This window comes from Drosophila takahashii, chromosome 2L, assembly GCF_030179915.1.
Source record: "Drosophila takahashii strain IR98-3 E-12201 chromosome 2L, DtakHiC1v2, whole genome shotgun sequence".
In the NCBI taxonomy this organism is placed as follows: Eukaryota; Metazoa; Arthropoda; class Insecta; order Diptera; family Drosophilidae; genus Drosophila; species Drosophila takahashii.
The window spans coordinates 11,399,386-11,422,151 of record NC_091678.1 but is presented as its reverse complement, the minus strand read 5'-3'; the positions used below and the strand labels follow the sequence as shown (position 1 = coordinate 11,422,151).

Here is a 22,766-nt window from a genome sequence, read left to right as displayed (position 1 = left end):
TATTTTCTTTAATTTAAACGAACCCACACAGTCGCTTTGCAATCTGCCACTCCCATTCCATCTGTCCCTATTCGCACGGGACCACAATATAGGGAACATTTGCATAACAAAAGGCTTCTCCAGTTGCTGCACAATGCAAACATTGCTAAGTCGATTCTTAATTTTCAATTAAAATCCAATTTATTTATAGACAAAGAGCCAAAAGGGGGTTTATCTTTTGGCTAAATGAATTATAACTTGAGCAAGGAGTTAAGTGTGATTGAGGTATTTATTTTAAGGTTGCCAGCTTAAAAAAAAAAACATAAAATCACAAAATAAAAGTAATCAGTTCTTAGATAAATTAGTAAAATTTTTATATTTTACAAAACTCAATATTATCCAAAAATATATACCTGATTTTATTTACACATGTTGCAGTTACAAAACAATATAAATAAATTTACAATTATTTCTAAACAGATTGTCAAATACTTTTCACTAAGCTACTTTTTGCCGTCTTCCTTTTGAACTCGAACGATTGCACTAGACGCAATTTGTTATCCTTTCTTATATAGTAGCCCTTGGGATCCAAACTTAGAGCCAGCGACCTTAAGGAATCTTCATCTGACAAATGCAGACTAAATAAGAAGCTTATCATTGCCATTATAAACTGATCTCTCAGCTCGTTAATGACATCTGTGTAATTTTCACAGGTCCAACGAAAGTTTAGCATTCGATTTCTATAGTAATTGGAAAGCACATTGTGTGAACTTTTTAGGCGAACTTCCAACACATAGTCTATTGAAGTTTTACACAGCTTGAAGAACTTGTGCTGCTTATCATCGAGTCTGAGTATAAAATTATAAAGTCGATCTAGATATTGATTCGATTTCCGCAGGTTGTTCGTTTGCATGCAACCCAATTTTATGGACTTAAGATATATTCTATTGGCCTCTACTATATCGTCGAGAGTGCTGGCGTTATAACAGGCCAGCAAAAGTCTTGCAAATGCTGGCTCTAGTAAATTCTTGAAAAAATACTGCCTTAGAACTTTCATTAAATCCAGACACATGTTGATAAGCTTGCCGAAACAATTGAAAGTCTCTTCGAGGCCCCCGAAATATTTAAAGTCTATGCGATTGAGAATTTCCGTTCTTTGCCGAAATATCCTTTCACACAGCACATAGTCGACATAACGAAATCGCCACAGGGCTGTGGAAATGGCTTCATATTCCTCGGCATCCTCGCCGAGCAGAGCAATCCAGTGATTCGGCAGCTTCCAGCGGAGGACAAGACGTGACCAACAGCGGGTTCCTTCGCCTATACCCTTATCTATATAGAGATCCTGAATAGGTTTGCATAGCCTCTGATCTTTCATTTCATTGAACAATCGAATATTAAAGAAGCTCTCCGGTTCACCAAGGATTGCCTCAAAAGTATCTATAAAATCCCTGATAAACTTCACGTCCGTTAGCATTATGTACTTGTGAAGCTGGGCGAAGAGATACTCCGGCTTGGGCTGCATTTCCCGAAGTTGTTTAAGGACCTCGCCAGACACTTCCGAGTGTAGGTTTCGCAGAAATACATAGAGAGGTTCCTGTTCGCCATATAGATAGAAATGCTCAAATGTCTCTTGCAATATATTACGTAGCTCTTTGCCACTTAGACAAGTTTCCACCTTGATGCCCAAATACTTTTGTGAGTACTTTAAAGTTTTTCCCACGCTAATCAGAGTTTCAATGAGCTGGGGATCAAATAGGATAGAAAAATGTTCTGTAATTCGATAGCGTTTCTGCCAAAAATCATTGGTATTCGATGCTAAACTTCGTTCAATGAAAAGCTCATCCGAAGAATCTGAAGAATTGAGATGACCGCTAAGTAGCCACTGTTGAAGTCGGTTTATCAGCGGTTGGCTCGCCACACTTAACCATTTCAACAGTAAACTTCTTTGACAACCGAATCTTAGACCGGATTCTTCATAAAGCGAAACTATAATAGATTCTTCATTCTGAATATTATGCAGGACATCCAGAAGCCACTGGAATTGCAGCTGAAAGCCACGAGTCTGTCGGTACAAACAGAGGAGACTGCAGGGGTTTTTCGTTTGCATTTCATAGAACTGATAGAAATTCAAGAGATACTTTTGCAGAGATTTTCGTAGAGCAGCAGCCGTCTCTCCCCGTTGGCCAAGTATCCCCAGGTGCTCCTTCAGCTCCCGATAGAAGTAACCCAAGTGGCCAAGCATCAGCAGCAGATAGGACTCACTGATGCTATCCTGATGCTGAGGCGAACGCATTTGCAGCCTGCCAGTTATGGCGGATACCTTCAAGTGTGGCGATTCGTAGCCCATCATTCCATGAAGAGCATCGGTGAATCGAGACCCGGCAGATAGATCCTGGTCACCCGTATCCCTCGATTGCCAGCGCAAGGTTTCGTAGCTGTTTCTCTCGTTTCGAGTAAGCAACTGTTCCAAATTGCATTTTCCCACTGTAGCCATCCAATCGGAGTATCTTTCTTCCCTCGGAAGGCGTTTCAGAATCTGACATAAACGCGATTGAATCGATGATACACAAATATCAAAGGCTGAGCCACATTTTCTTTGCCCTGTAATCTCAAAAAATTGATCCAATTGTTCATAGAAATCAGGAGCATTCGGATCATGAGGGGACCACTCATAGGAAGAGTTCGACTTGAAGTTTTTAATTATCGCACGAGGGGCGGCAATAATGTGCCGTTGATGCTGCCATGTAGGCAAAGATTTTCTACTTTTTTGAACATTATTTTTTACGAGAGATACATTCAAATCCCCAGACCCATTGTGCCTAACCACTTCATTGCAGTTTCTTTTCCTTATACTTAAACCTTCAGCAATGTACTTATCTAGCTCCTTGGAATAGTTTACCTTAATATCGCATTCCTTACATAAATCCATGATGGCATTACTTCCTCCAGAGTTTTGACTAAACTCAGAATTTACCGACATTTTCTTAAATTTTTCATCGGTCCGTTTTCTTAGTAAAACGTCAGAGGTACATTTTAGGGTCACTTCCGATACAGTTGTATCCTTTTCCTTTTCTTGGTTTTTCCCAACGTCACTTTCCTCCGATATTTCAAAGCTTATATCACTTTCCTTAGTTGACGATATTTTTTTACAAGCTTCATTCAGTGACGGATTTTTCGACTTATTTTTAATATTTTCTTCAGATGGATTTCTCCATAAAGAGGTGGAAGCGTTAGAAGTCCTTTTTAAGGTCAATTCTGATACAGTTGTATCCTTTTCTTTTTCTTGGTTTTTCCCAAAGTTACTTTCCTCCGATATTTCAAAAATTATATTACTTTCCTTAGTTAACGATAATCTTCGACAAGCTTCATTTAACACCGGTGTTTTCGACATATTTTTAATTCTTTCTTCAGAAGTATTTTGTAAGGTAAAATCCGATACAGTTTTGTCATTTTCCCTTTTTTGCCGAACGTCAAACATTATATCATTTTTCTTAGTTAACGATAATTTACTACAGGCTTCATTTAACACGGGACTATTCGACTTATTTTTAATAGTTTCTTCAGATTGTAAAAAGGCAGAGAAACTTTTTAAGGTCAATTCCGATAGAGATTTATCCACTTCCTTTAAAATGTTGAGCTTTACGTCACTCACCGTTTGGGTAATTTGACTCAATATTGGCGAAAGCATTTCTTGATTGTCCTGTTCGTCAACAGCTTCATTTGTTTGTCCTAGATGTAGATTATAATTTAGATCTAAGCATTCCTCAGAGATATCCTTACAATTGCTATGCGATGATGTCTTTAAATCTTTATTATCTAAATCCAGGTCTTTGGTGTTTCTTTCCTTATTACTGCTATGTTCAAAGGTATGATTTTTAGCAGAAAGCTGGGTCGAAGACGTATCCAATTTCTTTAAAATGGACTGTTCAACGGAATTACTAGTTTCTGATATTTCTTTCAATATTGGTGAAAGTATTTCCTGATCGTCCTTTCCAGCAATAATATCATTCAATTTTTCCCTCACATTATTTTTCATGTCATCCACCAAATAGCATTCCTCGGATATATCAATGCTTAAATTATGTAAAGACAACTTTAATTTTTCTGAACTATCTCTTTTCAGCAGGTCCTTATGAATATTTTCGCATTCAACACATGTTTCAGGTGTCCGATTTTGATCTAAAAACTTTGTTAAAGGCTTAAAGACTTGAATAGTGTGAGTTGATATTGGTAAAGGCATTTCTTGACCGTCCTGCTCAGCTGCAAATTCATTGGGTTTTTCTGATGTTGACTTTAAATATTCATCCTTCACCAAACAGCATTCCTCACAGTTACAATTGGGATCTTCATCTTTATCACTGTAACTTTCAACTGCACTCAGAAAATCTCGTTTAACATCGTCTTTACGGTTTATTTCTTTATTAATACGACAATCAAGTGTATGATTATTTTCCGCCAAATCGCGAAAAGACTTTTTAATTGGACTTAATTTTGGTGAAAGCATTTTTCTGCAAGTTTTTTTCGATTGCTTTTGGTGTATTTTGTTAGCCGAATGCTTAGAGATAATGTTTTTGGGGAACATCTTTCTTGGAGAATGTAAACGAAGCTCATTAGTAAATTTCGAATTTCTTCTATAGTTTTTCGACTCATTCCTTTCGTTTTTTTCAAACGACGCTTTCCTCGATCGAACCTCAGAAGGATTTTGCAAAGTCAAATCCAGAGTCTTATCCACCTTTTTCAAGAAGTTTAGCTTAATATCACTTACAGTTTGCCGCAGTTCACTCATCATTTTCTCCTCTGAAGGACCCTTTTCTTCCGAACATAAATCGTTTTTCCGCAAATTGTCATTTTCATCGGTATCCTTAAATAATAATAACTTTTCACTGGATTTTAAGTTTTCCAAATCCATTCTTTCATCTACTTCAGTTATCGCATCAAGTTTATTCTTATAATCTTCAAATAAATCTTTCATCTTTTCTAGGTTACCTTGTGAATATTGTTCGAAGTTGACTATAGATTTTTCACAACTTCTATGTTTGAAATTATCACTAATTGGAATTTCAAATCCACCTTTAAAGTAGCATTTCTTATGAGAATCAGAAGATTTAGTAGAAAGTGGCTCAAATCTTTTAATAGCTTTTATAAAAGGAATACGACTCCTTTTCGTAACATCGGCAATTCTAGCTCCACTTTTATCGATGATACTGAAATCGTCACAATCATCGGGCTTTTCATTAAAATCGTCCTCACGATCACTAATATTTTCGATCTCGACAGCTTTTACAGTATCCACTTCCTCAATAGTTATCGGATTATTATTACTTTCCATATCACATGAGATTACATTGATATCCAAGCACATCTCAGATAAAATATCGTTCTCAGAAATATTCAAAGCTGCAGCTTCCTCAATGATCAACGGAACAATATCCTTAACTTTCGAACAATCTAAGATAGATATATTTTGTTTTTCTAAAAATGTATCTACTGGAATTGAAGTTAATGGAATATTTCTACTTTTCTTTCTATGTATATCGTACAATTCGCTCGATGATCTTTTTTCGGCAACAACTGCATGATCATTATTTATAATCTCAATAATCTCATTGTTATCCTTGGGAAGGCTTTCTAAGTCACTGATTACAGTTTTAGTTAAATCATCTTTAAGAAAATTGATAGGATTATTAATATGGAAATGTGCGAGGCAAGTAAGGGAAACCAGTGCTTCATCGGAAGCATTGTAATCAACTTCACTCGGATTACTCAAATCAAGCAAATGAATTTCATTAAAATCATTCTCAGCGGAAATATTAGTACAGTTTGGAGAGCTTAATTCATTTTGGAGACACTTCGGTTCCGAAATGATCTTTTGACTAGTAATCTCAGGGATTTCCTTTACAAATCTAAAGCCTTCTGAAATACACTTGTTAAGAACTGTACAACTCTCTACAAATGCATAACCTTCGATTTCCAATGTTTCGATATACACTCTGCAGGACTCCAAGTTCATTTTCTCTATGCTTTCCTCTGATACGATTTCTACAAGTGGATCAGAGATTTCCTTATTTAACCCATCTATCAAGGGTTCCTTTTGAATATCAACAAGGGAGTCAGAGGATCTTACGTCGAGGACTGGTGTTCCATTAAGACGATTCAATATCTTCTGAACCTGAGCATGCAAACGATCGATGAGTTCCACGCGATAAGTAAATGACTTTTTGCGCCCATTAAGTTTTGGATGGACAGAGTCGAAGAGTTCATAGCAAAGATTCAAGTAACCACATCGCCTTGTTTCGTCCTTCTCTATATCAAGCAGTTCTTTATAGAGGCTCATAAAAAGATCTCCCCGAGTTTCGTGAATAGTCTGCTCGTCGGAATCCGTTCCCTTTTGCAGTAGTTCGAACTTCATCCGAAAATCATTGAGCAGGACCAGCTCGAAGGTGTTCTTCAAAGTCGTATTGTTCTCGGCTATAAATTTTAACGATTCTTCCACATTATGATTAAAGTTACCAAGGCTTACACTCAATTCCCAGATGCCCATATAAAGATCGTAACCTTCGGGATTGCCGTCATCGGGAGAAGGATGTTCAAACAATTTAATCGCTTTCATTGGAATTTTCGTTGGGTGTGCATTGTCCATTTTTAAAATATATGATATACCAGTTTAGCTGGAAAAATGATAATAAGTACTACAGTTTGATATTTTTAAGATCTCTTACCGTTTAATCAATACAAAGCTTTTGCACATTTTTTTGTGCTACAAAATTTGTGATAACATTCCAAAATTTGTTCAATATCTAACTAACAACCTTTTCAGTGCTACAATATGTGCAATCAAACGAACTAGATTCGAGTTTTGCCCCTTTATTTCCTGTTCCGCTGCACCATTTGCAATAATTAACCCATAAATCTGTCACAAGATTGTCGACAAGTACAAAAACTAAACCAAACCATTCAGCAAAAATTGCGATGCCTGTGCACCTTTTTGCAGCCACAACCTTTTGCAACTCCCCAGCCAACTTTTCATTCATTACATAGCTCTCAACGCGCCGCGAATCTCGAGTTATATGTAAGTGGGTGGTTGGGGGCGTTAGGGGGCCTGGAAATGTATGACGCCACTTTTAACCTCAGACCGTAAAAAGTTTTTCGGCTGCAGCAAAAGGAAACTATGCAAAGATAAGTGAAAAAGATTATATATGCATTGTACTAAAATTTACCGCCGACATGAGTGAAGCAGTTTAGCCCCCGCCCGCTCACCCGAATTCTCTTGCCCAAAATGGCACGAAATTTACGTGCAGGCAAGTCAAACGTAACGTAACGCAACGCAACCGGAACCGGAAAGAGCCATTTAAAATGGCGTGTCTGAAAAAGAAATTCTGTCTAAAAGAACTCCCTTCGTTTTTGGCAACAGGCTTCCACTCTTGCTCATCCTGGCCGGAATTTCAAATGACAAAAGGCAACAGGCTTTCGGGTCAAGCGAAGAACATTCATTTTGCATATTCGTGTGAAGAAAATTGGTTGCAGAAAGCCCCGCTTTATAAAGTGATTTCCCTAAATAATGCGAAAATTGTTGCTCCGAAATCTGATATGAATGTGGAATTAAATTGGGTTTGGAAAAATCTCAAAGAATTTTTCTCTGCGGTGATAAAATTATTTAAAAAGGATTTATGTTTCCGGCTTTTTATCTGTTATTTTTTACAACATTTTTCCATAGAAATCAGATTTTAAAGAATCCAAAAAATACCACTTTTTCTTAAAATATTTTATTAAATCCATGCCTGCATCGCTGACCTACAAATAAAACAATAAACCATTGCAAAACATCCCTTTTCACGCAACCGAACTCTACTCGATTTCATCTCCTGGGCACTTTTTATTCTTCGTCGGTACAAATACTCCTTCCGACAAATTCAATGGACAGTGCACAATAGAGTCGGAGTGCCTAACAAACCCAACTTGTCCGACTGTGAACTATAACCAGGGACTCACTTATGTTGTAGTTACCGATTCATGTGCATGTTGAACAAACGACTTCACTGAACAATGCAAATAATTGTCAAACTTAGCTGGGCGGCACAAAGAAAGTCAGCTATATAGACGGAGCTGCAAAAAACTGAAGCCAACCCCTTGCAATGAAGGGAAGCATATGATTTTTATAGCTCTGCCAGCAGGCATTGTGCAAAGTTTTTCAAAATCAAGAGAGAATATAGTGAGAAAAAAATAGGTATTCAGAATTTAAAAAAAGTTCAAATTCCAAGAAAAATAGTGTTTCATAATCTAACAAAAGTTACTGGATTTTTAATGCAATTTTTAATATTTGTAATTTGATTTATTTCTCTAAATAATAATACTAATTTAATTAGTATGAACTAATTATCTGAATTCCTTTACAACTTAAATTTTTAAATAATTAAAAATTTTATTACATAAACAAAATATTTTTAAAAATCTTCATGCAGGATTTCGGGAGATGTAGGCACCGAATACTTAATTTCAATTTTTTTTCTCAGTGTAAAAATAGTAATACCGAATGGGGAAGGGGAAAGAAAGCTCTGCTGATTGTCTCAGAGAATCAGAGAATCCGAAATGGCGGAGGTAAAGCCGGGTGAAAGGCATTCAAACGTGCTAAGCGGCGCTTTAATCGCGCACAAACACGGATTCGGAATGGGGAAATGTGCAGGACAAATCGACAAGTGCCACAAGTAGAATCCAGACAGAGGATCTTGCGACAGGAAAAAAAAAGGTGCACATTGTTAGCCCTGCGTCCCCTGTCATTGGCTTTTCACATTTCAATGAGCCCGGGATTCCAGCGCGGAGTCACTGCCTCCATTCCAGCGAACAATGAAAGTCAATAAATTTGATTTGACATTTCCTTAAGAGACGCCCCACCGCTTTTTTTCGCTGATTTGGCGCATTTTCCCCCGGATTGCTTGTCGCCGAGCTGCAATTGTAATTTTATTATTATGCCTGACAAAATGTCACACATTCTTGTTTTTTAATGATAGGGGCGGTGTCTGTGAGCCATGTTTTTATCAATTGGTACAGCCGATTGAGTGGTTCGTTCTTTTGGCGGTGTCACGATTGGGAATCTTTTGAATGGGATGTAAGTTGGACCCTTAAAGGTGCTTAAAGCTCGTAGCACAAAGATAGTTGCAATATAAAGAACTTAATTTTAAATGTGATTATAGTTTACAAAGGTGTCTAAAAAGAGGCAATGGATAAAGGGGTCTTTCGGAATAAATCAATCAAAATTAAAAAAAAAAAATATTTTGTTGCATTTTTTTTGACACCTTTAAAAAAATGTGTTAAACCCTAGCGGTACTCATATACCCTTTGACTAATATATACCTAACATGAAGTTCCTCTTAAAGATTTCCAAGAAGGCTGCATTACTATTTCCAATAATTTAAAAATATTTATGGGTATAATAAACCAAACCCAAAATTGCTTTTTGGGTGTAAATAAATTAGCAATAAACCAAAACCCACATGGACTTCTACTCCAAAGACGTCGACTAATACAGAATAGCGCACCACAGAACCCTACTCAATGATTTCTGGATTCGGCCGGTGTGCGAATCGAAATTTATGCATTGCAGCAAATTTCCCGATAATTGAGGCTGGAAACTGCAATTGCTGCGTTTAGGTAACCAGGAAATTAATATACAGCAACTACCAAGTCTTGATTGCCAAACATCTCCGGATATCTGGGTGGAGTTAGCCGCCGGTTTAGTTTGTATTTACCGAGCGCATGTTGAGTGCGCTTAAAGAATCAAAACACCGGCTTAGAAACCTAATTCTAATTAAAATCATACAAAGGGCGAGGAGCACTTGAGGCAATTAGAGAAGCAGAATGACAAGGGTATGAAGCAATTACGTGCCACACTTTAAGCGTCATTTTATGGCAGACATTGTGAGCCAGGTCATATTCCATGTTTATGGCATAAGCTGCTGCTTAAATGGAACGCATCCTCATCCACATCCCCATCCTCATCCTCATCCTCATGGTGCCTAATCCTTTCTGGAGATTCAGACATACAAAATTTAAAACGTTCTTCGTCTGTCGCTTGTAATTACATTGTAATTGCAACTGGATGTCATATTTCGTACTCTCTCCTTGCCACTGCAGGTTGCAAGAAAATTTAATGCTTATTACATTTTGGTATTTAATACGAAGGAACTACTTAGATTGGCCATATAAACTAAGGGATCTGACTTGCAATTCGCTTCTTAAATAAAAAGAATGAAATCAATGCTTTGTGGGAAAAAATTACAACATGAAAATAGAGTTTGAATTGTTTAGATATTTTTACAACATTATTTCGGTAATTTCGATGTTTTCAAGGAAAAACACATAGTAAATATAAAATAAATACATATGCTCTTTTATAAGTTCTAAATTAATTCCTTAAGGGTATTTAAACATTGTTGCCTTACTATACATTGACAAACTGCCTTCGATGTTTGGCTTATTTTGAATTATAATAGCACCAGCATTTGGGATTAGGCTTATTAGTAGACCTAAGGACATTATGCTCCGATACAATTTAAGCATATAGCCTTTTGGCAAATTGCATAAAATTAAATTGCAATTTACTCAAGAGCCTTACAATTCAAATGCAGAACTTGCACACAAACGACATGTGAAGTTTGTTTTGTTTTGTTTTGTGGCCGACTGAGTTATTATGACGTTGTTTGGCATTCGAGTGCGGGCTGAATATGTGAAAATTGTGTGCTCATTTGTGGTTAATTAAATTCATATATTGAAGCTGAAATATCCAGGATTTTGTGTCCAAATGTGAATTTAATTGGCTTAAGAATACCTAGGTATTCGGCTTAGCAATGATCAATAATTAAAATCTACACAAACTTATGTGAAGAAAGTTAGCAAACGTTTAGAATTTTACAATTCTATGCACCACCCACTTTAGATTAAAATTCCCTGTGCGACGGCAACTCTTTCATTTCTTTGGCCACGCAGCAAATTAAAAAATTGTGCAACAATTGAAAGCACTCAAAAAGCAGGGAGAGCATCAGCAGAAAAAAGCTGAGAAATTGTCAAGAAAATGCAGCGATGTTCATGCCACTTACAGAACGCCGGACTAGTGCAGCCAAGACAACGACCGAAGTGCGACAAGAAATTAGAAAAGGAAACCCAAAGATGCTTGCCAACGAGGATGCGATCTTGGGATACTCAGTAATAAAAGCACGATTGAAAAATATGTGCTAGAAAAATGCATACCCCCATATATTCCATGATAATTATTTTTAAATATAAAAATCAAATAAATAAATATCATTACATTTTTTATAAAAAAAAAAAAATTTTCTAACGCGAATTCTTTAGTTTCATTAATAAGTAGAATGACATTTTTTTCGTAGTTTAATAATAAGCTCGACAGTAGTTGAGTATTCTCCTTATCTTATTACCAAAATCGTTGAACGTACTTCTTTGAACAAACACAATATACCCTTCTAATCCCCTAATACAGGGTATTTGGAAAAGGGAAAAATTGGAATAGAAAGCCAGCGAGCAAATGCCAAGGAACACAATGAGATGAGCAAGCTGTCCTGGCTGGATGGAAGGACCGAGTACCGAACACCGAGCTCTGAGGACCTCCAAGGTGCCAGGGGGTGTGAGCCAAGTCGGGGAAGGACCTCCAACCGGATCGGTGTCGGTGGCACGTGCAACACTTGCCACAGTAATTGATAGCACGCTAGAGTGATTCGTAGTGCAATTCAAGGCAGCTTTTGCCTTTTTGCACCGCTGCACGACAAATTTATTTGTTATATGTATTTTCGTTTTATTTATTTTCATTGTTGTTTGTAGGAGATTACAGCCTAGACTTCCCATTTAAAGAAATCTTTAAACAGAAGATACTTTTTACGAGTCACTATGCTTTTTTAACAAGCCACCAACATATTACAAATATTTTCTATTCCTTAGGGTACACATATAACATTAGATTATCACATTTCCAGAGGAAATACCATATTTCTTGACCAAGGAGTTTATGATGATGATGACGAGACACTGATTACGATCAGCTCCATTGTTGTGTGCACAATCAAGTGCGCATGAATAATTCCCCTCCGCAAGCAAATCCGCTATGAATTACACACACTTACGCCAACATTCCATAGCCCAGCATCCTACTACTTTGGCTTTTGGTATACTTTTTCCTTCCATTTTTTTATGACTGCATGCTGGCTGAGATAGAGAGAAGCTGGATGTGATTTACCGTCAACATCTTGGCAGGGGGAATCATCAGAAATCTAGTAAAACTGAAACAAAAAATTCGTAGAAAATCTGTGAACTATAAGAACTCATGAAAAATACTTAAAGTTTAAAAATAAATAACAGGATTTTGTTTTTATAAGAAACAGATATTTTTGGCATGGTATTAACATCTAAACAACTTGGAAGACTATTTAGATTTTTTTTATAAAGTCACAAAGGCACACGTCAATTCTTTTTTTTTACATATATTTTTCCATACCTATTTTGTTATACTTTTTATTATTATCGCTGCAAAACTTAGCACTGCTTATTAAAATTCTCAGTGTTCATGACAAACCATTGTCTTTGCGTTCAGAGTGCACAAATCTATTTTAATATTTTCTTATTTGCCACTGACATTTAGGAAAAAATCACATAAATTGCTGCACACAGCCTTTTTGCCTCCAAATGTGTGGAAGGGGATTTGGGCTACGGGGTGGAAATGTCGACTACCTTAGGAGTTCCTTCGAGGAATTTACCCAGGGAGTGCGACGCCACTAAAAAGATTTTTTCCTCTACTATTATTCCCACGTACTTAAATTCTTTTTACTTTTTTTCGTCCTGTCAGAACTTCCATATTCACACACACACACCAACACACAATCGCAGGGATATAACAACGATGATGACGTCGACTGAGAGATATGCAGAGATATAAAGCAATTTTCTACGTAAATACTTTGTAATGGATTTAGTAAGTAGTAAAGTATGACGCGTTTGCCATCTAGAGCATGTCGGCATATATCTGTGCTTTTATGTGTGTTGCCAAAGCTCTGGCTGCGTGTGTGTGTTAGCCATGTTTGATATTGTAAATCTCAGCATATATATTTTTGCGCATCATATAATTGATGAAAAAGTATTACAGCGATTTTCAGCGGCATTTTGTTGTTGCATACTTATGTGCGCAGACAGTAATGCCTTCGTGTGTGCGCCTTTCATATAGCCTTAGTAAATGGAGCGTAGTGAGTGAATTATATTTAATGCTTTGTGTAATTTAAATATAATAAAACGTCGTACATCTTTTTCTTCCTTTTCTGTTCTTTCTGACAGCCAGAAATAAGCACAAAGTATGCAAGCCCACACAGAGAGACAGTCAGACAAATAATAATTTTACATACTTTGGCAGACATATAACGCAGTCGTAAAATGTATTATACTCATGCTTTTCCACACAGTTGAAGTTGAGTGTGTTGCGCCAAGGAATATGTCATAATTTTTAAGTGCCGTGTGTATGCTAAACCGTATGCAGATATATGGGTCTTTTATTTGCAATGGTTTGGCAAGTAAGTGATAAACAACTTCAAATAAAATGTGTTCATAATTATTTAAGAAGATTAAATATTTCTGACAATACTTCGCTCTTCCCAAGGAAATACATTTTTTCTAAATATTACTACACTAATAAAAGTTGATCTAGAAATACCTGGATATTTAATGCTAAGATTCGTAGTGCACATTTGATACAGAAATAATAAATTGCATGATTTAATTTGAAAGGTATTAAATTCGATGTTATTCACATTTTAAAAAAATGCATATTCAAATCAAAGATGAAAATCTTTAAATGCGATAAAATGTTCATATTAATATTTTCGTATTTTAAAATATTAAAACCCGCAAAGGATGAAAAGCATGGAGCAAAATGTTACTTCTTTTTTTTATCAGTTTAGGCTTCCAAAAATCATACCAAAATACAACTTGTAACCTAACCTATAAGAAATGAAATTGGCAACTAGTTTAAAATGCAATATATTGCCTTTCTTTTGTCCAAAAGTTTACAATAAATTCTTTTTAGTTTATCCCGCATTTCATTCGCTCTCCAAAACACAACAATGAATAACACGCCCCCACAAAACAATCGGTTAGCCAAAATTTGTTCACCTACAACTTGATTAAAAAACCACAATAACCCCCATGCAATACAAATAAAGATAAAAAAAAGAAGAAAAACCGGAAAAAATGGGGGAAAAACTCACTCAATGAGCATTCGATTGTGGATTGCGGACACAAAACAGTTCCAATATGACGCCAACCGACATGTTGTGACAAGGAGGTCAGCCACAGGGTAATTTAAATGAAATGAACAACAAATGCACTCGCACTCGTAAAAGGAAAACAAAGCCATAGCCACTCCACTCCACTTCACATGCGACATGTGCCGCAAATGTTGGCCAAAAATAAATAGCTGCTGTAAATTCCATTGAGGAGCCGGGAGATATATACTATAAGGGGGAACCAGTTGGCCGGTTTGATTCCCAATGATATTGGGGTGCCCAACAATTCGCCCCACATATTGCTCTTCAAATTGGTCATCGACTGTAATAAAATGCGAAAAGAATTGGAAAAAAGGATGACGGGGTCAAGTTTTTATGGCGCTAACAAATTGCTTTTTATAACACAATTTGCGTTGAGAACCAAACAATAATACTCAACCATTTGTTTTTGCCAAGAAAGAGAGATTACCCATTTTTTCTTTAGTGTAATGCATTGCAAGGGGTATAGTTAAACAATTTAATGCTTTTAAAAGGTTATACAAATAAAAACGATCAGAAATAGAAAGGTCAAACAAATAAAAAATTAAGTAATGAAACAAAGCTTCTCTTCTACAAAATTTCATGTGATAAAATAAATATTTATAAATTTCCCTGGCCTTGCATTTTATTTCTATCATGTATTTCTTTATATTTCACAGTGTTCTGCGAACCAAACTTCACACTTGCTTTTAAAATATTCCTCTTTGACTATGAAATTGGCAAACAAGGATTTATACCAACTCTTTAAGGATGCTGGACTTGATTTGAAAGCCCTCACACTGCGTCGCAAAATTGAAATAATCTCGGTTTATTTTACATGGATGCGTCTGCTTATGACTACTTGGCAGATGATAACCTATTGCTTGAATGGAATTATTTTAATGATCCAAACCGTACAATTGTGGATGGTCTATGGCTGCGAAGTGATCATTAACTATTGAAAGATTTAATGGTGGCAGTAATTTCAAGGCTTTACAATGAATTTTGTGTAAACAAAGGGTTTCACCAAACTTTACTTAATAATAAATGTATATTGCAAATTTGCTTTTCCAATGGTATTAAATATATTTTTGTTATATTTTTTTATTTTTAATGTTAGGGTTTCCAAATGCCTGAAAACATTTTCCTGTCGCTGCACACTTTATCGGACCTTGCCAATGCCATTTTCCTTGGAGCTCCCGGCTGTGTGCTCTTTCTATTATAAATAACAAATCCCTAAATACACCACTCAAAATTCAATTAAAACTCTCGAAGCACAGCGCTGGCGGATTTCGTAAGCCCCACAGCCACAAATCCATAGGGGAGTCGCTTTTTGGGTGTTGGGAATATGATGTTGTTGCCTGGGGGAGAATAACAAAAATCTCCTTTTCTGTTTCTCCCCCCGAAAAACAGTTCACAAAGACAACGACCATTGAGTGGTTTTGCATTTTTCTTTTTTTTCAATTTTTTTGTTTCATTTTTTTGTTGTTTTTATAGCAAATATTTATCAAGTGTTGCGAGAGGTAAATCGCTGCCTATGCTGGGGCAATAAAAAATCGCCATTGGGCATCTTCGTTGACCGGCACTTAGCATAAATTCAAACAATCATTTTCCCTGCTTATCGCCAGTAGACAGAGCTTATTGCCAATAAAACAAATTAAAATGGAAAGGACAGAATAGCACCAGGTTTTGGGTTTACCGAGGCGAAAGCTCTAACTTTGCCAATTTCTTATAGCCTAAAAATTGGCAAAAGGAACTGCAGTGAAAAGAGGGAAAGGAGCCTTCGGTTGAATCTTTCATTTCGGGTTTAACAGTTGCACATGTCTGCAACGGCATACAAATGTCATTAGGGGTGGCCGCAAGCAAAAGAACACTTATGGTTTGATCCTGAAGATAGGAATGGAATCGTGAGTTTTTTAAATACATATTGATTTGTTATTGTAAAGTACCCGGAACAAATTAGGAAATTAAGGTAAATAATATTTAGTTTTTTATCTGAATATATAATATAAAATAAACTTTACAAAATACGCGAATTCTTGAGGTTTTTTAATTTATTTTCTTTGTATACAGCTCTTATTTATTTTTTGATATTAAATTATTTAAATTGTGAATTTAATATGGTATACGGTAAAAATTATTCTTTATAAATTTCTTCTGCAACAAACGTTAGGGTTTTTTTAATTTAGATAAGATTTGTACGCGAATTCTTAAGCTTAAACAGATTTGTATTTGTATTTAAGCCTAAAATATCTAAAATCCTTAGATTTATAGATTTAATATGCGGATAAGAAAACTTCCCCTAGATGGCCAAACATCATTTTGATTTCTTGTTTACCATTCGATCCCATCTCTAGCGTTTGTACTTCTCTGTTGGCCAGTTGGCGAAGCTGTTTGAGCCATTGCGAGCAGCTGTTTCCCCTGCTGGTTTTTTGTGGGCCTGTTAAGTATGCAGTTTTTTCAGCCACAGGGGTCTTCCAACCCCCCCGTCCCCCCATAATCCTCCTTGGCCCAGAGGGTGCGTGTTAAATGTGTGCGATTTGTCGTGGAAGCTCTTTAATGGCAAGTGGGTGGTGGCGGTGGACCGTTATGCTTATGGGTTTTTTGCATGGCGATGGCGGCACGTGTGGGGCATGCAGATGGTCGACTGAAGAGAGGGGGTGGTGTATTTCCGGGGTCCTCTCATTCGGTCCCTGGCCACCGCAAAACTAAAATTGAACAAATTCCTGACAAATTGGAATTTGGTTTAGTTTTTCTTTTTGTTTTTTGCTACTTTTTCGGCCCTTTCTTGTGCCAGCGAAATTTGCTCACATTTTTCTTGTTTTCCTTTTAGCAACTTTTTCGTTTTTGGGAGCTCGGTTCTGCTATTGTTTTTACAAGATTTCGCCTCAAATATGCGCTTGGCCATTATGATTATTTCTACATTGCCCGCTCGTCCTGTTGAAAAATGACACTTTACAACACTTGTAATTTGTTCTGTTTTCCGGGGGTTTTTCGTCTATGATGGTCAACATATACGAAATGGGGTGGACTTTTCGGGGTCACTATTGTGGAGCTGCCTCAATGTGATTTGTTGCTGGCAGTTTTGATGGTATTTTTAAAGATTTAGATAGCTGCGATTCCCTTTTAAATTGTTGAACAGAATTAAAAAATTAAATAACCCAAAAAATGTATCTTCAAACTCGAATTTAAGATTCAAAATTTAAATAATAAATATTTTTTTCAATTTTCCTAAACAAAATGTATTTATTCACTTTCCTAATAAACCAAATTATTGTTTAGTGAATAAGTACAACTTGATTACTAACATAGGGGTCTGCAATCCAGGTGACCGCAATTTAATCAGCGTGCAAACAGTCGCTACTCACTGGCCAAAAACAAACCACAAAAACCAAATGTTTATTATTTACCATTTAAATTAAATGCATTATTTATAGATTTTGGATTATTACAAAAAGTCACAGACGAAACATTTGCAAAAACACTAATTTGAATTACATCAATTGGTTAAAATCAAAGGAGAGGCAAATTTCAGCGGTTATTCATGGGGATTTGGCCAAAAGGGAAGGGAACCTTGTTAAATTATTGAAATGAATGCAAATTGCATTCCAGTCAACCGAAATGTTATGAATTGTCAAAGTCCAAATTGATTTCAAACAAATGTGCTAGTAATTAGGGGTAAAAATTACATTTTTTAATTACCTAACCGTGAAATTTATTTATTAGAAGTTGGGGAACTTAGTTTAATTGTTGAGTTAATCAGCAAACAAAAGAGCAAGTTAATAATTAACGGCATTTTTACATAAATAATATTTTTATTTATTTATTGTTTTGCCAATTATTTACACAATTACAATTCACTTAAAAGTTAAAGCAGTTACAATGCCAACACAATAACAAAAATCAATAAACATCAACTTGATATTCGTAGTGCAATGTTAATTTGAACATTTCTATCAAAGTCACGACTTAAGCACTTTTGGAAACAGTCTTTGATGGACATCTACCTGTCTTGCTCTAAATGTGCTCACACTCTACCAATTAGAAAACTATATTTAGTTTTTCTTGACCGCTCAACTTTTACTAATCGATCGAAAGCCAGAATGAAATGGAAAATTAAGAAAAAAAAACCTTAGAAAAAGAAACTAAAGTGTGGATATATATATGGTATATATGTACAAATACGGAGCAACACGTTGTGACCGTTATTATGAACAGACAAGGGGCATTATTAAGTCACGTAGCATCGTGTGTAGATGACATTTTCTTCAATTATCGTACTTATAGTTTCCTTTCGCGTTTTGTTGACTACTTTTCCTACTTTTCGACTTGACTTTTTTTCTGTGAGCACCCGAGTTAAATGAATTGTGGCTTGAATACGTGGTTAGGTCAACTTGATGACTCCCCCAAAGACGAAGCTTTTAGCAATATTGGAATTCATCGGTTGAAGTACTCTCGGATTTTTTTATAAATTGAGGCTTACATTCTATGATTTAATTTGATTTAAATTTATAAAACAAACAAATGAGAACGACTATCAGATACCCGTGACTTAGCTAAATGGAGTGCGAAGGAGATGGAGATACATATGCAAGCTACAAAGCGACACCTAGCGGCAAAAACATTTGTTGTTTATAACTTTTTAGATTGGATTATGCTGGATATATAGGTGTTAATAACACAGGCCGACAAAATGTGACATGGGTCGGTGTCCAGGCCTGCCACCATTTTATTTCGATAAATGAGTCTTTTCTAAGCATAAGTTGCCACTATGCCTATATTCCATCAGCTCTGGTATTTGCGGTATCTTTAATTTAAGAAAATCACAAATTTTCTTCGGCTTTTCGGATATATCTTCAAGAGTGGTCAACCAATTTTGGTAATCTTTTCGGAATTAAATAGTTACATGTCTCTTTTATACGGTCGTTTTGGAAAATTCAATCTAACTCAACCACAAGAGGAGGTGGGCGCATTCAAAATTTTAAAGTCACAGCAAAGTTTAAAAATCTTCATTTGTGAACAGCGTTTAAGAATTAAATAAAAATATTTTCTTCTACAATGCATTTTTGATCCAAAGACACCTTATGTCCTTACTGTTTAGGACACTCATCAGGTTTTTGTGAATTGTTTTGGAATTTTTAAAATTGTTTTTCTTACTTCCTTCACAGTGACGATTCACAAACAGTGCCCAAACCTGTCACAATTTTGAATAACATATTTCTAAACGATCTAAGTAGTTTTGCTTTGAATATAAGCACATGAGCGTAGGCTACTTATCTTTGGGGGCTGAAATGCCTGAAGTGTAATCCCCCTCCAGCTTTTAACTTACGTCCATGTATAAATATTTTTAGAGCAAGGGTTACTTGTGGTCAAAAATAGTTATGCGTTACGTAAAATAGTGACAGGTTAGGGCAATGTTTGTGAATCGTCACTGTGAAGGAAGTAAGAAAAACAATTTTAAAAATTCCAAAACAATTCACAAAAACCTGATGAGTGTCCTAAACAGTAAGGACATAAGGTGTCTTTGGATCAAAAATGCATTGTAGAAGAAAATATTTTTATTTAATTCTTAAACGCTGTTCACAAATGAAGATTTTTAAACTTTGCTGTGACTTTAAAATTTTGAATGCGCCCACCTCCTCTTGTGGTTGAGTTAGATTGAATTTTCCAAAACGACCGTATAAAAGAGACATGTAACTATTTAATTCAGAAAAGATTACCAAAATTGGTTGACCACTCTTGAAGATATATCCCAAAAGCCGAAGAAAATTTGTGATTTTCTTAAATTAAAGATACCGCAAATACAAGAGCTGATGGACTATAGGCGTAGTGGCAACTTATGCTTAGAAAAGCCTCATTTATCGAAATAAAATGGTGGCAGGCCTGGACATCGACCCATGTCACATTTTGTCGGCCTGTGTAATCAAAACAAAATTTAAATTACCTATTGAAAAATAAACTATGTGTAAAAATAACAGAAATGCATTTTTTATTGATACATTTTCTAAACTAAATTTACTAAAATTGTATAACTGATTCCATGCCAAAATAAGCCAAGTTCAAGTTGAACGATTAGGTTTATATTTCAAAGCGATTGCGGACAATTAAAAATTTGAGCACGCACCGGTTATAAAACAAATAAACCATCTATACCAAAACAGATTTCATGGATATTTTAGTCAGTGAGTGTCGTTTGCGTTGCGAGTGCGGATCGCCAGCGGATTGTGTGTGAAAAAGTGAAACTTCTGGCCGTTGAAAAGCAATCAATCAAAATTCTAAAATACTTTTGGACGTTTTTTTGTTTTTTGTTCAAAATTCAAAGCCTAAAATGCTGTTCCTCACAGCCCGAGTCGATCACTCGGCGGAGCAGATCTTCAAAATCAAGCAACTCAGGCAGCTGGTGGAGAGTAAGCAAAAAAGCTGCATAGAAAATAGAAGGAAATACTTTATGATAACTCTGAAAATATAATGTATTTCAGAGTGCGATGATCTAGTGGTGGGCACGGAGGACACCCTGCTGACCAAGTTCCTGCACTATACGCGCTGGGATACGATTAAGGCCTTCCAGGCCATCCACGCCTACTACGACTTCAAGAGGCGCCACCCCACCTGGGTGGCCCGCCATCCCATCGAGCACTTTCGTCAGATATTCTATGGCACCCACTGCCGCTACGTAATGCCCCAGGTGGATCGAAATGGACGGGTTCTAGTCGTTTTCAAGACGGTGGACGGGTTCCAGAACTATCCAGACTATCTGCAGAGCCTCGTAGAGATGGACGACCTGATATTTGAGTCGCTCCTGCTGTTGCCTCGCGTCCAGGAGAACGGCATCACAGTCATATGCGACCTCCAAGGGTGAGTCAATAAATATTCTTCAAAGTTTACGAACTATTTAAAATCTATCTTTATAGTAGAAATCCCGAGTTCTTACGATAAAACAAATATTTCTATCTTAAAAGCCAAATGGGTTTCTAGCCAACAAATTTACAATTTATTTAAATTGCTAAGTTTGTTATTTAATGTCAATCTTTTTGCAATGAATATGTCGATTAGGGCGGGTCGATTTGTATGGGGCCGAAAAAAGTGATGAATCGTATAGGGGGAACGTAATCTTTAAAGGATTCTAAGCCATATTGGCGAATATACTTATGGTCTAAAATGAAGTTTGACCCCCCCCCAAACGCGAATGAAAAATATATCTTTTTTTGAGGAAAATATCACAGTAGTCGGCTCAGATGTATTACAAAATTTGAAATAAAAATTTGAAATTGATATTCAGTAAGATATCTGTGCTGACTACTATGATATTTTTCTCAAAAAATCAGTATTTTTCGTTTGCGTTTGGGGGGGGTCAAACGTAATTTTAGACCATAAGTATATTCGCCAATATGGCTTAGAATCCTTTAAAGAATACATTCCCCCTATACGATTTTTGGGGTCCCAAATCGACCCACCCTAATGTCGATATAGAAACTATTGTAGAATAAAAATATAATTTCTAAATTAAAACTATAAACTCATTCTTTACCTACCAATTGTTTCACCAAATTTATTTTTTAATCCTTTAGTGATAAAGAGCAATTTTAAATTTAACTGATTATTATTTTATTACCGCATTCTGTTAACGAAACAGTAATTAATTTCATTAATTAAATTTCCCCTTCAAAAGAAATACTTCTTTTTTATAAATATTTTGTTCCTGTGTATTTTGACAACAGTTAACTATACCTAAAAATATTAACTTAAATTGAATTTCACAGGACAACGCGGAATTTTTTGCGGCAATTTTCGCCAGCTTTTATGAAGGTGGTGAACGAAAAGAACGGAGTCCTGCCCTTCAGCCAGCGAATCGTACATATTATCCAGCGCGGGTTTCTCATGCACGTGACCTCCACGCTTTTTATGCCCTTCATGAACAAGGAGTTTAAGGAAAGGGTACGAGTAATGTGCTTTATTTTAATTTAAACACCTTAATCGCTTTATTTCGTAGATCTTCACCCATGATGGGAAAAACCTCAGCAAACTGCGCGAAATGGTTGGCTATGAGAGTCTGCCGGCGGAATATGGAGGTCCTGCCACGAATGTCCTGGATACAAATTTGATTTTCAATCATTTAAGCCAAAATGCCGAGTATCTGGAAAAGCTACAGACTTACGGGAAGGTCTAGGAGATTATAAGAAAATATTGTTGGCTATTTCACCTGAATTTTGAACATTAAACAAAAATATATCCTATTTAGTAATTATAAAAACTTAAAAAGTCTTTCAAATTTAACCGCTGACTATGATGTAGTTGGCAACGCGGTATTAGAACTATCGATAAATCATTAAACGTATTGCAAAAAAATTCAAATTGCAAAACTATGAAAGTTGAGTTATAATCTAATCTTTCTTTCGTCTAAATGTATTTAATTTAATTAAAGCTTATGATAACGGAAAATCTTGTGGTAATAAGTAAATATAAAAAGTAATTTAAAAATTAATCGATATTATT

The 22,766-nt window shown here is 36.0% G+C and overlaps 3 protein-coding genes across 3 annotated transcripts; 2 read left to right on the top strand and 1 right to left on the bottom strand.

The window, feature by feature from the left end:
* Positions 1 to 376: 376 nt before the first annotated feature.
* t-Grip91 (testis-specific gamma-tubulin ring protein 91) lies at positions 377 to 6,815 on the bottom strand. Its single transcript, XM_070213861.1, has 2 exons — positions 6,702 to 6,815; positions 377 to 6,650 (listed from the first exon to the last, which is right to left on the bottom strand). The coding sequence occupies exon 2, from the start codon at positions 6,620 to 6,622 to the stop codon at positions 464 to 466; it is 6,159 nt and encodes a 2,052-aa protein (XP_070069962.1). The 5' UTR covers positions 6,623 to 6,650; positions 6,702 to 6,815; the 3' UTR covers positions 377 to 463.
* Positions 6,816 to 14,937: 8,122 nt separating this feature from the next.
* Positions 14,938 to 15,352, top strand: LOC108061275 (uncharacterized). The gene has a single exon (XM_017147364.3). It carries the CDS (start codon positions 15,005 to 15,007, stop codon positions 15,233 to 15,235), a length of 231 nt encoding a protein of 76 aa, XP_017002853.2. The 5' UTR covers positions 14,938 to 15,004; the 3' UTR covers positions 15,236 to 15,352.
* A 4,925-nt stretch (positions 15,353 to 20,277) lies between these two features.
* On the top strand, positions 20,278 to 22,532 carry LOC108061265 (clavesin-2). Its single transcript, XM_017147354.3, has 4 exons — positions 20,278 to 20,680; positions 20,753 to 21,128; positions 22,034 to 22,208; positions 22,264 to 22,532. Exons 1-4 carry the CDS (start codon positions 20,602 to 20,604, stop codon positions 22,438 to 22,440), a joined length of 807 nt encoding a protein of 268 aa, XP_017002843.2. The 5' UTR covers positions 20,278 to 20,601; the 3' UTR covers positions 22,441 to 22,532.
* The last annotated feature ends 234 nt before the right edge of the window (positions 22,533 to 22,766 follow it).

Excerpts from the sequence above, each read along its gene's own strand:
- LOC108061275 (XM_017147364.3), top strand. The coding sequence starts at position 15,005 with ATGAAATTGGCAAACAAGGATTTATACCAACTCTTTAAGGATGCTGGA.
- t-Grip91 (XM_070213861.1), bottom strand. The coding sequence starts at position 6,622 with ATGGACAATGCACACCCAACGAAAATTCCAATGAAAGCGATTAAATTG.
- LOC108061265 (XM_017147354.3), top strand. The coding sequence starts at position 20,602 with ATGCTGTTCCTCACAGCCCGAGTCGATCACTCGGCGGAGCAGATCTTC. Across the intron at positions 21,129-22,033 it reads GTCATATGCGACCTCCAAGG|GACAACGCGGAATTTTTTGC; the intron begins GTGAGTCAATAA and ends TGAATTTCACAG. Across the intron at positions 22,209-22,263 it reads ACAAGGAGTTTAAGGAAAGG|ATCTTCACCCATGATGGGAA; the intron begins GTACGAGTAATG and ends TTTATTTCGTAG.